Below are 14,135 nucleotides of genomic sequence, written 5' to 3' on the forward strand. Positions count from 1 at the left end.
GTTTATTAGTAATGTCTGCCCTGGGCAAAGGACTGAAGATAGCTTAGGATTGCTATCTCTGCTTTAGAATTATCTCAAATCTAATTCCAGGGAGTCATCCCCTTTATTGACGCTCATGATAAGCTCTCCTCCTCTCACTTCCCCCAGGATCAGGTTTGCACCTCTCATCCTGGTCCTTTAGCTTTGCAGTGAGCATAGGGCTTGTGTCCCCTGGACTGTCAGCGAGTGTACTTGGCACACAGTAGGTGTACAGTATACCTACTGGCACACAGTAGGTGGAAGAACATGGGATGAATACTGAATAACCCTGTCCGCTCATTGCACAGAGCAGACCCATAACATTAAATATATAGAGGGAAGTGGAAAGATGTTTTCAAGTCAGATTAAGGTTCAAATCCCATCTCCTCCTCTTCTAGGTGGTTGTCCTTGGGCAACTTATTGAACCTTTCTAAGTCTTTGCTCCCATCTGTGAGACGAGGATAATAATACCTACTTTATCGAGTTGTTGGGAAGATTAGAAATAATATATTCAAAACATTTGTCATGGCACCTGGCATGGCAGAAGCACTCAATAAATGGGAGCAGCAGTTTTAATGAATATTCACTGACTTGCGGTTAGCAAAAAATGCAGAGACGCCTAATAAGAGGAGAATGCTTAAGTAAATTACGGCATATCCACTTGTAACATCATGAGGGAAAGTAAAATGATGGTTATGAAGATTAGGCAGCAACAGGGAAAATGCTTATGACGTGAAATGGAAAAAGCAGAGCCCCAAATTGGGTATTCACTCTGATTACAAGTATATGAAAAAAACATAAGAACATTAAAAAAAAAAACTGCAAGGAAATATAGCAGCAGGAGACTGATGCTTATGTTCGGGTGAGTGATGGGTTTTTTGGTCTCTAATTTGGTTATATTATCTTTATAATTAAAAACATGAGTGTTTATTTTTGGAAAACGGCTATGTAGCAAAATAAAATTAATTAATACGTTTTTAAAAAGGAATAGAAATTCAGACTGCCCCAGGTGGCTGAGGGGTTCCATAGGAAGGAGGATCTAGTTCCCCTCCACCTTGACCTCGGCACCTGTGCACACTCACCCTGCGGATGTCTTCTTTAGCTTGGCGCACAGTAGGACATCTGTAAAGAGGAAGACGTGCCGCAGCTTCCGGGAGCCCTCCGACACTTCCACCAAGAAGCCGTCCTTCACCAGCTGCCGCGTCTGAGGGAGATGGCACACCCACCCCGCCTGCTCAGGGCCACTCAGCCCAGGGCCCAGCCTGCACTGGGGACACATCCATGGGGGGGGGGGGGGGCGCGGGCTGCAGGGAGGGGCCATAATGTCTAGTGGTTAAGAGCACTGGCTTTGGGTCAGATGGACATGGGCTTGAATCCAGATTCTGCCACTTCCCAGCTGTGATCTTGGGCAAGTTCCCTGACCTCTCTGAGTCTCAGTTTCACCATCTGTAAAATGGGGATAATGCCTGCCCATAAGGAAGGATCATCAAAATGGTGTATGTAAGACAGCACACCATATGTGACCAACAAATGGTAGCTTTACACATTTCCACAGCTCTCAACAGCTCTCACCTTGATGGATCCTAGCTCAGGATGACTCAGTTCCTCTATCTTGGGGCATAAACATTCCCCACCCCAACCACCACCCTATAACCTCCCCCTAACCCTAGGAAGTTGATCTAGTTTTAGTTCAACTTTACCTGCAGACCCACCCAGGCCTGTTGATGCTACTCTACCTCTTGGGACGATTCTTCAGCCCCCCCCAGGAGGATGGGAGGCCCTGAGCGACCCCCTATGGGGCTGTGTCGGTGTCCTGGGGAACCTGCAGCCATCTCTAACCTGGGTGCTGGGTGGTCAAGAGCACTGTTCCAGGCAGAACTTCCACAATTCTTCCCTGCCACCCTCAGGGGCAGCAGGCTCCCTGGGGCTGTCACAAGCTGTCCCATCCTTCCCTGTATTATACCTCATGTGACCTCCGTACACTACAGTATGTAGGTGATCTGAAACTGATAGTGCTCTAAGCCCTCTGGAAATCTTTCAGATATCCCCGGGTCAAACAAACTAGTAACACTCCAGGGTTTGCAAACCAGGGCTGGGAGCTGCATGCAGGGACAGCGCTCTGAGCCCATCAGTTACCCTCGTCACTTCCCTCCCCAGGTGACACTGGAGACTTGTAAAGGTAACAGAGGAGCATAAATCCAGCCAGCCTGCATTCCTAGACACCACTTAATTAGCTCCCTTGGAGAGGAAGCACTGTATGTGGGCCAGGCTGCTGACCCACGCCGGTAACTGGCCCTCTGATTCTTCAAATTGCTTCCCTTCACTGAGGCACCCCCACCCTTCCACCAAGAAGGGCCCCCAGGGAACAGGAGCTGCTGTACCATATCTAGGAGCCCACCTGGGACATTCCAGCAGTGTGGCCACATAAACCACCTCTCCTACCAGCCTTTCCTGATGAGGGGCTCACTCCCTAGCTCCTCCCACCTGCTCATACAGGTTTATCAGGGGTAGCTCAGAGCTCCCGCTCTCTCAGACTCTCCGAGCTCCCTCAGACAGAACCATTATGTTCCAGGGGCCCCCCAGGGTATCACACTGCCCAGAGGGGGTTGTTTGCATTCAAGAATGAGACAGCCAGGGCCCCTGAGTCCCTGGTGTGGGGGACAGTGCATGGAGCTTGCAGACAGATAACCCCAGCTAAAGAATCCAGTCTGACACTTACGGTCAAGAGACCTTGTGCCAGACCTGGGGTGACTCTCTAGGCCTCAGTTTCCTCTTCTGCCTCAGTGGACTATTATGAAGATTAATGAGACACTGGACTTGAAGCTGTCAGCCCAGGGCCTGAAGGCCTCTCTTAGGCTGGGAATGAGGCATCAGGGCTGGAGAGGCACAGAGCAGTGGTGCCCGTGAGTGGAGTAGAGTAGGGACAGTGGACCTGGTACGCGGTACCCTCTTCAGCCTGGGGGTGAGGCTGCGCTGGGTCCTGAGCTCACCTCCCCCTTAGGGGTTGTGACCGCAGTCCGGCGGGGGTCAATGTCCTCATTGATGCTGGACAGGAAGTTCTGGGAGATGCGGAGGGCGTCCTGTAGCAGTGGGTAGTCTGGGTGGTCCACAGGTGTGTGCTTCAGCAGGTCCTGGGAAGGGTTGGGGTGGTGAATTGAGGGGAGTCGCTCTGGGGCTCAATGAGAAGACAGTGGGGAGCACTCAGGCCTCACTATGAGAATTCTGAGGGGGATCCACACTCCCATCGGGTTGTGCCTGCAAAATCTGAACTAAAAATCAGGGTCAGCACAGCCGGGGTGAGGGCAGGGTTCCCCTTTATCTCCGCTACAGTCATGACTCTCCCCGCTGGGGTGGGAGGCAGCCAGGTGGGATCTCATCTCACCGAGCAGCTGGGCGGGACACTCCTCTCACCACCCCAAGCTGCTCTAAGGACACTGGGGACCGTTAGACAAGGGGTAGGAGGCAGGAAGGGCATGCCTCCTAGGGAGCGTTGGGCCAAAGGTCAAGCTTCGTAGCCCAGTCACACTGAGGCCACGGCCCCCTGGGCATGGTTACTACAGAGCAGGCAGGCCCAGGTGGGGCCTAGGGACCCTCTGCCCGGTTCTCCTAATGGGCTGCTCTCTGACTCCAGCACCTGTCCACCCCGGGCTTGGTCTCCCACGGAACTCCGGACCTGTCCCAGGACACTCAGGGGCTGACACTCACATGCAGGACCAGGGTACTTCTGGTGACGCGGTCAATTGGCTTGTAGAGCAGAGCTGGTGGGGAAGGCAGGGAGACAGGACAGGTGACAAGACAGGAGAAGCGTGAGACCTTATGGACCAGCCTCGCCCCCCGACCCTCTTCACTCCCCTCGAACACCCACATGCAGGACACCCACGCACAAGCGGGTTCCACAGCAACATGCACCTCCATTCTCACCCCAGGGCGGGCCAGACAACCCAAGCAGACGCACACGTAGCTCTGACAGCCGGCCTCCTTTCACCTGCCTCCTTAGCTTGTCTCCCACCAGATCTGATTTCTTCCAGGGCTGTCCCCAGGCCTGTCCTGGCCTGACCCGATGCAGAAGCTCCTCTGTACCCCCAATCCTGAATCGCACAGCTACCTCCGCCCAGCCTTACCCTGCAGAGCTCCAGCATACTCTGGGTCACCCCTGGGACCCCAGAATGTGGCAGGCAGACATGCTGTTTTTCCAGGGAGGGCAGCTCCCCCAGGTCCGCTCACTCTCATGCTCCTCTGGTCCAAGGCCTGGCACCCCCAGCGGGGAATGGAAGGCTTCATTCTGACCCCCAGAGTCAGCCTCCTCTCCATGAGAAGACCCCTCTCCACACCCTCAAACCCACAAAATAGGACAGGCCGAGGGAGGCAGGCTAGCTCTCCACAGAAAGGCTCTGCTCTCAAGCAAGTGAGAGCTGAGGGGACAAAGATCTCCTGAAGGAATTCAGGTGGGGCCTGTGGGAGCCCGAAGAGGCTGGGGAAATGCTAGCTCAGCAGGGGCCCCGTTCACCACAGCCCTTGGTGACCAGGACATCAAATGAGGGCAGTTGGGATTCCACAGGGACAGGTGGAAGTGGCAGCTGGCCCACCAACACTTCCAAATGAAGCTGCCTGTAGGCAGCTGTGTCCTGCCTCTTCCGACACGGGTGGTTCAGTGTTAGTCCTGCACCTGGATGCCGCCGAGCATGGGGTCGTGACCTCTCTCCTCCTGCCATAGGACCAATAAGAGGCAGGAGGCTGATCTGAGAGGGTGTCCAGTAGGACCAGGTTGTGACAGGCCTCAGAGCTGACGCTCATGCCCTAGCCAGCTCCCAGACCCAAGAGGCCCCCAAAGCCCTAAATATAAATACTAAGCAGACGCTTCGGGAACAATCTGCTCGCTATGGAGAAGACGCAGTCGCAGTGGTGCAGAGGCTTATCTGCAGTCTTTGCTTGGCTGCCCATTAGAAACACTGGGGGAGCTCTTAAAAGATACAGCTGGGGTGGGCGGAGGGGGTGTGTGGCCAGTTGAGTTGGTTAGAGCGTGGTGCTAATAACACCAAGGTTGCCAGTTCAATCCCCGCATGGGCCACTGTGAGCTGCGCCCTCCTTTAAACAAAAAAATAAAAATACAGTTGCCTGCCTCCCTCTTCTCACCCCAATAAAATCCCAAGGTCTACTGGGTGGAACCTGGGCATCGGCATTTTTAAAAAGCTCCTTTGCTGATTCTGACATGTAGGAATGATTGAAAACCACTGATTTCTGCGAACATACTTCCCATGACTTATTTGTAGCCTTCCTTCCCCATGGGCTACGGTAGCCAGAATGGACAGGACCAGGCTTGGGGTATCCTGGGATGGTGAGAGTAGAGGCCAGTTATCAGTCCAGGGGAGGGGCAGTTCTAAGGCTATTTAGAGTATCCACCTGTGGCTTAGCTCATCTTAGGGGGGAAACCATACCCGAGAACCCCAGAGACCCAAGAGAAAGTGCGAGTTCAGCAGACACCCGCCAGGATGGGCCCTTGAGTTCCAGCTCCGGGAAAGCTGATACTGCAGTGTCAGCTCCCTCTGTCCCTCTCTCGGGTCCCAGGAGGAAGAGGTCCCTGACTAAGCTCAGAGGTCTGCACAAATGGTGGGTTGGGTTTCAGAGGGGTTATTAATATGCCTGCAGTCACCTCAAGAGTCTACCTGATGGGGGCTGTGGAATGAGTCCTGTGCCTCAGCCCCAGGTTGGGGGGAGGGCAGCTGGGAGGAAGTGAGAGGAGAGGGAAGTGCAAGGAGGAGAGGGCCCTGGGGACACAGTCAGACACAGAAGGAACCAGGGCAGGAAGAGCCACCTGATGTTTGTGCTCCCCACATCCCCTGCACGCTTGCTTCTCCTGAGAATGCAAGAGCCCACCTTTCCCCCTTCACCTGTTCCGCCTGCTTCCTGCCCCTGCTTCTTCCACTCTCCTCACTCCTCACCGTGCTGTTCATATTCCCAGGGCAGACACCGGTCACCAAGTTGTAATGCCTGTCTCTCCCCCTTCTCCGGGAAGTCTTCCCTGACCAGACCTTTTGCAAACAATACCCACAGTGCCTACAAGTCAGACCACTGACTCGAGCAAGCTGGCCTCTCTTTAGTCTGCCAGGTACTTACTCTGTCTTTCATAACGGCACTGTTTTACATGCGTTGTTTCCTTTTATTCAAAATGGGAAGCAATTATCACAAGCCCCATTTCACAGATGAGTAAACTTCCTAAGGCACAGAGAAATTCTATAACTCACTATAAGTGGTAGCTGGATTTTTCCATAGGGGAGGGTATCACCTGCAAAAGCTCAGTGACCCTCAGGAAGACTCTTAGAAAGATTCACCAGGAAGGAGTGGGTGAGCGGGCTTCTCTTGTTGCCAAGGTGAGCCCTCTCCATAGGGGTCTGGGTCACACATGACTTCCCTTCGCATCCCCAACAGCATGAAGCCCTGCAGAGAGGGGGCACTCAGCAAATAACCATTAAGGCAGACAACTCCAGAGTGAACCCCAAGTTGCACAGTGTCCATAGAACCCCCCAAAACCAGCATCCCTGGGAGGGGCTGGGAAGATTCTACACAGTGAGGTCAGCGAGGCTCATTCAATCTCCATTTCTTACTTTGAAGCTGGCTTCAAAAAAAAGCATCACAGGGAACAAAGAGACCCTGAAATCCAGGTCCCAGTCCTGTTCCACTAAGACTGAGCTTCCCTTTTGGGAGGGAAGAGGAAGCAAAGGGCAGAATCCTTCTTTATAGGCCGGCAGGGTTGAGACCTGACCACCTCCTAGGCCGGACCAAAACAGCATCTCCCCTCTGATCCTGGAACAGGCGATCTCAAGTCTAGCTTGCTCCTCTTGTCCCCAGCCTGTCAGAACCTGAGCTGAGGGGCAGGAGCACAGGGCAGCTTCTGGCGGGTGACTAGACTTCCCGCAGCTGTCCTGCTGGGGCAGCTGGAGAGGGGCTACCTCAGGGGTTACCTCCATCAGGAGCGGCCTTCGACACAGGACAGCCTGAGAAGGTGAGGGGACAACAATGGCCTCAGGGAAAGAGCCCAGAGAACTTCATCGTCTTTCCTCCAGCAAACCACCACCCTCCTCTATTCAGCCTTTGACAAAAAGCTCTGGGTTACCACGGAGATGTGAAAGCAAAGTGACTGGGAAGGGTGCAAAGACAAAACGCCTGGTGGGAGGGAAGAGAGGGAAGAGACGGGGCCTAACAGGAAGAGCCAGGGCCAGCTGTCTGCCACCCCAACACACACGGGCCGAGGCAACACTTGAGCCCCACATCCCTGCCAAAGGCAGCTTGGGTCATCCCTGAGACACTTCTTGCCTCAGAGAGCAGGGCCCACGGGCTTCTGGTTACCTCCTTGCCTAGGCCTGGTATAGCCTCCTGGGAGCAAAAGCCTAGCTGACAGCCTGTGCCTGTCCCAGGACCTCCTCGCTAAGGGAGCTGCAAACGGGATGCTCTGATCCCTTCCATTGTATGGTAGGTGTGTGACCTTCACGAAGCAGCAGACTGCCACGCCCCCCTCTCCCACAAGCGTTCCGTTACCTTCTGTGCTAAGTGCCAGGACCTCAGCTCAAGGCTCTCCAGTGACTAGAAACAACCCTCCATCAGAGCAGCCCAATTCCTTCCTGCTCTCCCAACCGCATCCAGTTCTCACCGCGTCACCGCCGTGCTGAGAGGAGAGCTGGTCTCCAAGGCAGCATGTGCACTCTGAGCACACAATACCCTGGCTGCTCAACCTCCGCTCCTCTGGAAACAAAGAAATTCCCAACTTCTCCCTCCAGCAGGGGCTGGCGCCCTCCTGATCCCAGGCACTGCTGTCCCGACCATCTGTCACTCCTACTGGCCCCTGCTGACCCCTCTCTGGCCCAGGGTGCCACACCTGCCAGGTAAGGCCTTGTCACTACTGTCCTTAATAGCCTCTCCAGGAAGTTGCCTTTCAAGCCAAGCCACCAATTCCACACAGATCCTCCGTGGGTACCAGGACCCGTCTAACCTGGTCCTTCCATTTCTAAGGCACGCTGCCCTGAGTGGCCCCCAGATCTCAACTCCAGCTGGAAGCTGGCCAGAACGGGGTAAATGCAGATCCAGCCACGTGCTCCCCCTCCCTTCCCTGCTGCCCCCCAAACCTTGACGGCCACATTTTAGCCCACTCCAACTAGCCCCCAGAGGTGGGAAGATACACCACCTCCCATGAGAGGGGGTCTGGGTTACCATAGGTGCAGTTACAGCAGAAGCGAACGATGAGGAGAATTTCCATGGCAGCCTCTGTCCCGGCAGCAGGAGCATGTGGCCATCGCTCCCTGGCTCCCATCAGCAGCCCCGCCACTCAGCCACCTTTGCCGGCTGCTGCTGCAGCCTCCAGGACCAAGCCACTGCTCCGAGTGCTCCTCCAGCAAGGGGGAGGGGAGGGGAGCGGAGGGGAGAGGAGGGAAGGGGAGGGAAGGGAGGGGAGGGGAGGCGCGCTCACGGCTCGTGCGCCTGTAGAAATGGGAGGAGGGAGGAGGAGCGGAGCTAGCTGCCCACTGGCATCCTCAGGAGGAGCACGTTTGTAGCTGGCTGGCTGCCTGGGGACAGAGGCTGATTCTTCGCGTGCACGCGCTCACACACGCTCACACATCAACGTATACACGCTCACACAAACAAGGCACCATAGTCCACAAAGCCAGACAAAAGAAGGGGACTGCCATCCAGCCCGTCCACCAAGGTACCTTCCATAGTGACTGATGTGTGGCTGTCCTTGGAGTCCTTGGGACCTTTCACTTTGAGTTCCTGCCAAACAGAGGAGAGGAATCACTACCTGGCTGGTCCCCTGAGCCAGCCCATCCCCCATCATGAGCATGGCAGGAAGAAAGGCAGATCCGAGAAGACAAAGACTTACGGGCACCCGCCTCCCCTCTACCTCACTGCCTACAAACTGCTGGTGCCACACCCACGATCTCCAGGAGCCTCGGAACCTCGTGGCCCCGCCCTGGCGACTCTGAGGGCCTTCCAGAGAATGAGCAGTGGCAAGAGCAGGACCCCCAACCACAGCCACTCCTTGGGGGTCTGTATACATCAGCCCAGGGCACACAGGGCTTGAGTGGACAAGCACCAGGTGTAGCAGCTGATACCGGGGGGCATGACCCGCTGTTGGGATAAGGAGTAAGGGGTCCCACACACCTGCACAGGGGGAAGCAGGGTGGTGGTGTTCGTGAGGCCGAGCGGCTGAGCTCCAGGGGCAGCCTGAGCTCCATCCCACCCATATCACCCACATGGGGAGGGACTCACCCAGTCCCCAGCCCCGGCTGACATTCCCCACCCTGTGCTGGGCATCACAGAGGAAACCGTCAGGGAGAAAGAAGCAACAGTCTTCCTGGATCCCAGGCAAAATGCCTGGGTAGTGAGTGCTGGAAACGGACTCCAGCGCAGCTTATTTGATCCACACTTGTTTTATCTGCCTTTAGAGAGAGAGGTCCAGCTCCAGCGCCTGCCAACCCACCAGCATGGCCTGTAACTGGAGATGTAATGCAATCCCCATTTGGAGCGTGGAGTGCAGGGAAGAGGGCTCCAAAGAGGATGTCAGCAGCAAGGTAGGGTCGAGGCGAGGCCAAGGTCAGATACCCAGGTGCCTGCTTTGCCTGGGAGGGAGGAAATGCCCAGGCAGCGGGAACACCCCTTTTCCTGGTCCTGCCTCAAGCTGTTTCTAGACAGAGAAAACCTTCCGGGACTGAGTCTGGGATTTGGGTGTGGGGTGAAGGGGGGGTTACTCATCTCCTCAAGGCTGAGTCTCTGGTTGGCGTGCGGTTCCCAGATTTACAGAATTTTTCTCCATGCCCCCCTTCAGGGCAGCCTAGAAGTATGAAATCACTCCTGCTGCAGTGGAGAAGGGCCTAATTGCAGTAATTAAGTGACAGAGCCAGTAGGAAGTGACAGCGTCAGCGCATGAGTCAGGGTGAGAAGCCACCTGGCAGCAGGCCACAAGCCTGGCCTGCCCTTGGAGGCAGCAGGTTTTGAGAGGGGCTTAGGGATGAGAGCAGGGGTTTCTGGGAAGGCTGGGTTTCTTAGCCCAGGCTAAGGAGATACCCCCACTTTCTGGACCATACATGACCCAGGGTACCTGGGCACCCTTGGCTGGACCTCTCTCAACACAGATCAGGGGAATCCAGTTTGTTCCCAGGGAGGGCTGTGAGCTGTGAGGGGAAGGACCATTTCTCCAGCCTCGTGCCTCCATGTAGAGGGACATCCCTACCCCTCACTCTGTCCTCTGAGGAGGAGGCTGACTCACCTGATCCCTGGGTTTGGGAGAAGAAACTGAGCTCAGCCCTCCTCTCTCTGCCTCCAGCCGTAGTGTGTAATTGTGGAGTAGAAATGTTAGCAAGTCCAACGTGGCTACAGATCCAAGTCCACATTTTGCCAATTTGGCTTTGATGAGTAATCAAACAGACATTTTCACCTCTGTCCAACTCCATGCTGCCTCTAGGCAAATTTCAAACTTGCGTATAACACCTAACCCCAGTAGTTTCACGAGAAGTACCCTGCACCTCACCAACTTTTCTAGCATCAGAGCCGAGATGAGAAAGCAAAAGGTCCAGAGGGACATGTAAGGCAGGACCTCCAAAATTGCAGAAGGAGCTACCCAATCCTGGAACCAGAGGTTCTCTAGCCCTGAATTTGGAGCTGGGTGCTGTGACTACAAGGCCAGAAGCTTGGGGCTCACTGAGGTCGTTCTGGCTAAAAGGGTGAGTTGGGCTGTGCTCCTGAAGGACCCGAGTCCTGCCCTCCCACTTCCTGGACACAGAAGTGTCGATGGCAGACGATGCCCTGTAGAGGAGCATGGAGGGAAGGCTTCGCTGCAGCAGCAGGACAGGCATATTCCCAGCCAGAGGGGCTGTTGGCTTCTACTCCACATAAGTGGCCTTTGTGCTCTCTGTTTGTGGGATTGCAAGGATCTGAAAAGACCACTTAGTCCAGCCTTCCTACAATCTTCCTGATCATAAAAATTACTCGGGAAACTTGTTTAAAAATACAGACTCCCAGGCCCCACGGCAAACCTTCTGAAGCTGAAACTCTAGGGAAGGTATTTTAAACAGTGTCCCTGGTAGTTCTTATCAAGCAAGTGTGGGATGAGTTGGAGGAATCTAGATACCTGATTCTACAGAAACAAAGGCCAACAGAAGGGAAGTGACTTGTTCAAGGTCACCGCAGTGTGGGAAATACTGCCCCCCCACTTTGTCTCCCCTGTTCTAACACAGAAAAACCTAAAACAGAATGATAAAAATCAAACAAATTGGTGTTCTTACATTAAGAGGGAAAATGTCAAGTGCAAGAAAACAAATGTCAGGCCGTTACCCATCACGGGAACCATTTTTCTAACTGGCAAGCAGGAAAGGAGAGGCCCAAAGGCTAGAAGGCTCTGAGCAGCCCCCCCAAAACCCTGAGTCATAGGGGTGGCTGTGCAGGGAGCTGCCCACCTCAGAGATCTTCTGGAACTGGTTGTTGGACTGGCTGCACTTCTCAGCTGTCTCCAGAGCGACTTTATAGTTATCCACAAACGCTTTGTACACGCCCAGCTGGCTGGCCTGCAGGGAGGAGAGGAGAGAGAGATGTGCAGGAGTGGGATGGGGAGAGAGGATTAATGAATGGATGAAAGCTTAACCAGAGCACCTGGAGCTCCCTTAACACTCAAAACCTCTAACTCAGCTCCTAAGGGCTAGCTGGGAACAGAGGGGAAAGGCAGAATGAATATACATACTACAGTATCCCTTTGAACTTGACAAGTTTCCATGGAAACGGATTTAGCCAGTAAGGTTAACAAGGGGGTGCCGAGGGCTGTGTGGGGGGGAACCCCCAGGGCAGGGCCTTTGTTGGTATGCTAGAAATTCAACTCATCAGCCGCATTTGGCTTTATTTAGCATCATCAAGGTCTCTCTGGGTTTGAAACCCCTGAATGCCTCGCATCTCTTTCACATCCTGGAATTAGCTGGAGCAGAGAGACAGGGGAGGAGCAGGGTGGGCATGTGTGGCCAGCTCAGTGCCTCACTCCCCATGTGGAGTGTGAGGCACAGTATTTGACGGCACAGTCCCCACGCCCTCAGCTTCTAGGTCCCTGTCCCCATCTCCTAAGCCCCCAAGGAGCCAGAGGCCCTGCCTCACTACTCATTTACAAGTCACCACATAGAGCCTCACCTCTTCTGGGAGGCAGAACAGATGCCATCAGCCGTTTCTACAAAAGGGGAAACCAAGGCACAGTCCCTCAATTCCTCACACGCTTAAGGAGAGCCTTTGTGCACTTCCTCTTATGGGAGCAAAGGGTGGAAATTTGAATTAAAACTACAATGAGATACTATTTTATACCCATCAATCTGGCCAAAATTTAAAAGTCTAATGATATCAAGGAATTGCAAGAAAGTGGGGGAATAGGAACCTGTACAGACTGCTTGTGGGGGTGTAAATTAATACAATTCTTTGGAGAGTAATTTGTTAATAACTAACAAAGTTAAAAATATGCACAGTTCAGCCTACCACTTAGCAAATCCACTTCTGCACAGAGAGCTCTGCTATCCAATACAGGAGCCACTCACTACATATGTCTACTGAGCACCTCAAATGTGGCGAATCCAAACTGAAATGTGCTGTAAGCGTAAAATACACACTGGATTTCAAAAGCTTCATATGTAAAAGAGAATGTAAATTACCTCATTTTTTTAAATATTGATAACATGTTGAAATGATAATATTGTAACTCTATTGGACTAAATAAAATATATTCTCATAATTAATTTCACCAGTGTGTTTCTACTCTTAAATTTTAGATTATATGCATGGCTACTAAGAGAAATTTTTAAATTTTAGTTGTGGCTCGCTTATATTTCCACTGGAAAGTGATGCTCTGGAGAAATTTGCATATATATGTGCCCAAGAAAATGTGAGTGTGGGGATTCACAACCTCACTCTTCTTTCTGTAGAAAGACTGGAAACAAATGCTCATAATAAGGGGAACACACACACACACGCTGCAGTTAAAATTAATGAATTAGATCCATGTGTAGCACCACCAACAAGTTTTAAAACAAATGTTGATTGAATTGCAAAATACATTATATATATATATATATATATATATATATATATATATATATATATTTATCAGAGGGTGCCAAAAAAAACATATACACATTTTAAGAAAGGAAAAACTGTATTTAAAATTGTAACACTCAATATATACCAATAACAAAAGATGAATACAAGTCATGTATATACATTTTTTGGCACCACTGGTAGAGTATATATGGCAACATACAGAGAATACATACATACATTTATATATATATGTATATCATGTCCATTTAAAAGGTACACGTAATGCCAGAAAAAGCTATAGATATGTAGTAAAAACACAAACTACAAGCTAGAAGGCTACACACCAAATTCATGCCAGTAGCTACTTCTACGTTGGGAGGAAAGAGGGAGAGACTTCGTCTGCATCTGCAATGCTTTATTGTTTTGATTAAAATATTCTGCTGTGTACCTTCCGAGCTTAGCATCTGTTAATTCTGAGAGGTGAGCACACAGTTGTCTGCTACATTATTCTCTAGATTTTCTGATTTAAATTTTTTTCAGTGAAGTTTCCCTGGGGCTCTCACCAAAGTGCTGGGGAAAGTGGGCTGCCCCTGAGCCCTTCCCTGGACCACTCTGCTTACTGCAGAGTCCCTGTGCTCCTCAAGGACCCAAAGAAGTGAGGCGGGGGGCCTAGAGCAGCCTGAGGAAGCAGGTAGTGGAGCCCAGGAAAGCCAGAGGGAAAAGTGAGAACTGGGATGCCTGAGGAACAGCCACCGTCAGAGACAGGCAGGTCTCTCAGCCCCAGACAGGCCCGACTTTTCAAAAAGAAAAATCTTGGGGGAGGGGCAGGAAGGGATGGAGTTTGTTTCCTTTTCCAGGGGGAATACTGGCCCACTGGTGTCCCAGCCTACAGGGGATGAGCTAGACAGTCGCTTCCTAAACTGAAGTAAAAATCATTGCTATTCTTCTTCCAGGTATGTGCCCTCCTTGTCCCCTTTCCCAGGAGGCTGGATGCCCAGGTTGGAATGGTACCCTCCCATCCCACTGCCTAAGGGAACAGCAGGAGGTAAAGCAGAAGCAGGAGCCTG

The 14,135-nt window shown here is 52.5% G+C and overlaps 1 protein-coding gene across 7 annotated transcripts in view; it reads right to left on the minus strand.

Annotated features, from left to right (window-relative positions):
- Window positions 1–14,135, minus strand: part of ABR (ABR activator of RhoGEF and GTPase) — a 173,598-nt gene that overhangs the window by 47,654 nt on the left and 111,809 nt on the right. For 6 of the 7 annotated variants that reach the window (XM_074320133.2, XM_074320134.2, XM_019739466.3 and 3 more), the window contains 5 exons: window positions 11,460–11,567; window positions 8,718–8,778; window positions 3,724–3,776; window positions 3,009–3,149; window positions 1,101–1,222 (listed from right to left, as the gene is read on the minus strand). In XM_074320133.2, coding sequence (XP_074176234.2) covers window positions 1,101–1,222; window positions 3,009–3,149; window positions 3,724–3,776; window positions 8,718–8,778; window positions 11,460–11,567 — 485 coding nt within the window. Of the gene's footprint in view, window positions 1–1,100; window positions 1,223–3,008; window positions 3,150–3,723; window positions 3,777–8,220; window positions 8,388–8,717; window positions 8,779–11,459; window positions 11,568–14,135 lie in introns of those variants that run through there. The other variant, XM_019739467.3, reaches the window with a different exon arrangement.

Source organism: Rhinolophus sinicus, chromosome 12 (genome assembly GCF_057876585.1).
Source record: "Rhinolophus sinicus isolate RSI-liver-muscle chromosome 12, RSI-T2T, whole genome shotgun sequence".
NCBI classification, from domain to species: domain Eukaryota; kingdom Metazoa; phylum Chordata; class Mammalia; order Chiroptera; family Rhinolophidae; genus Rhinolophus; species Rhinolophus sinicus.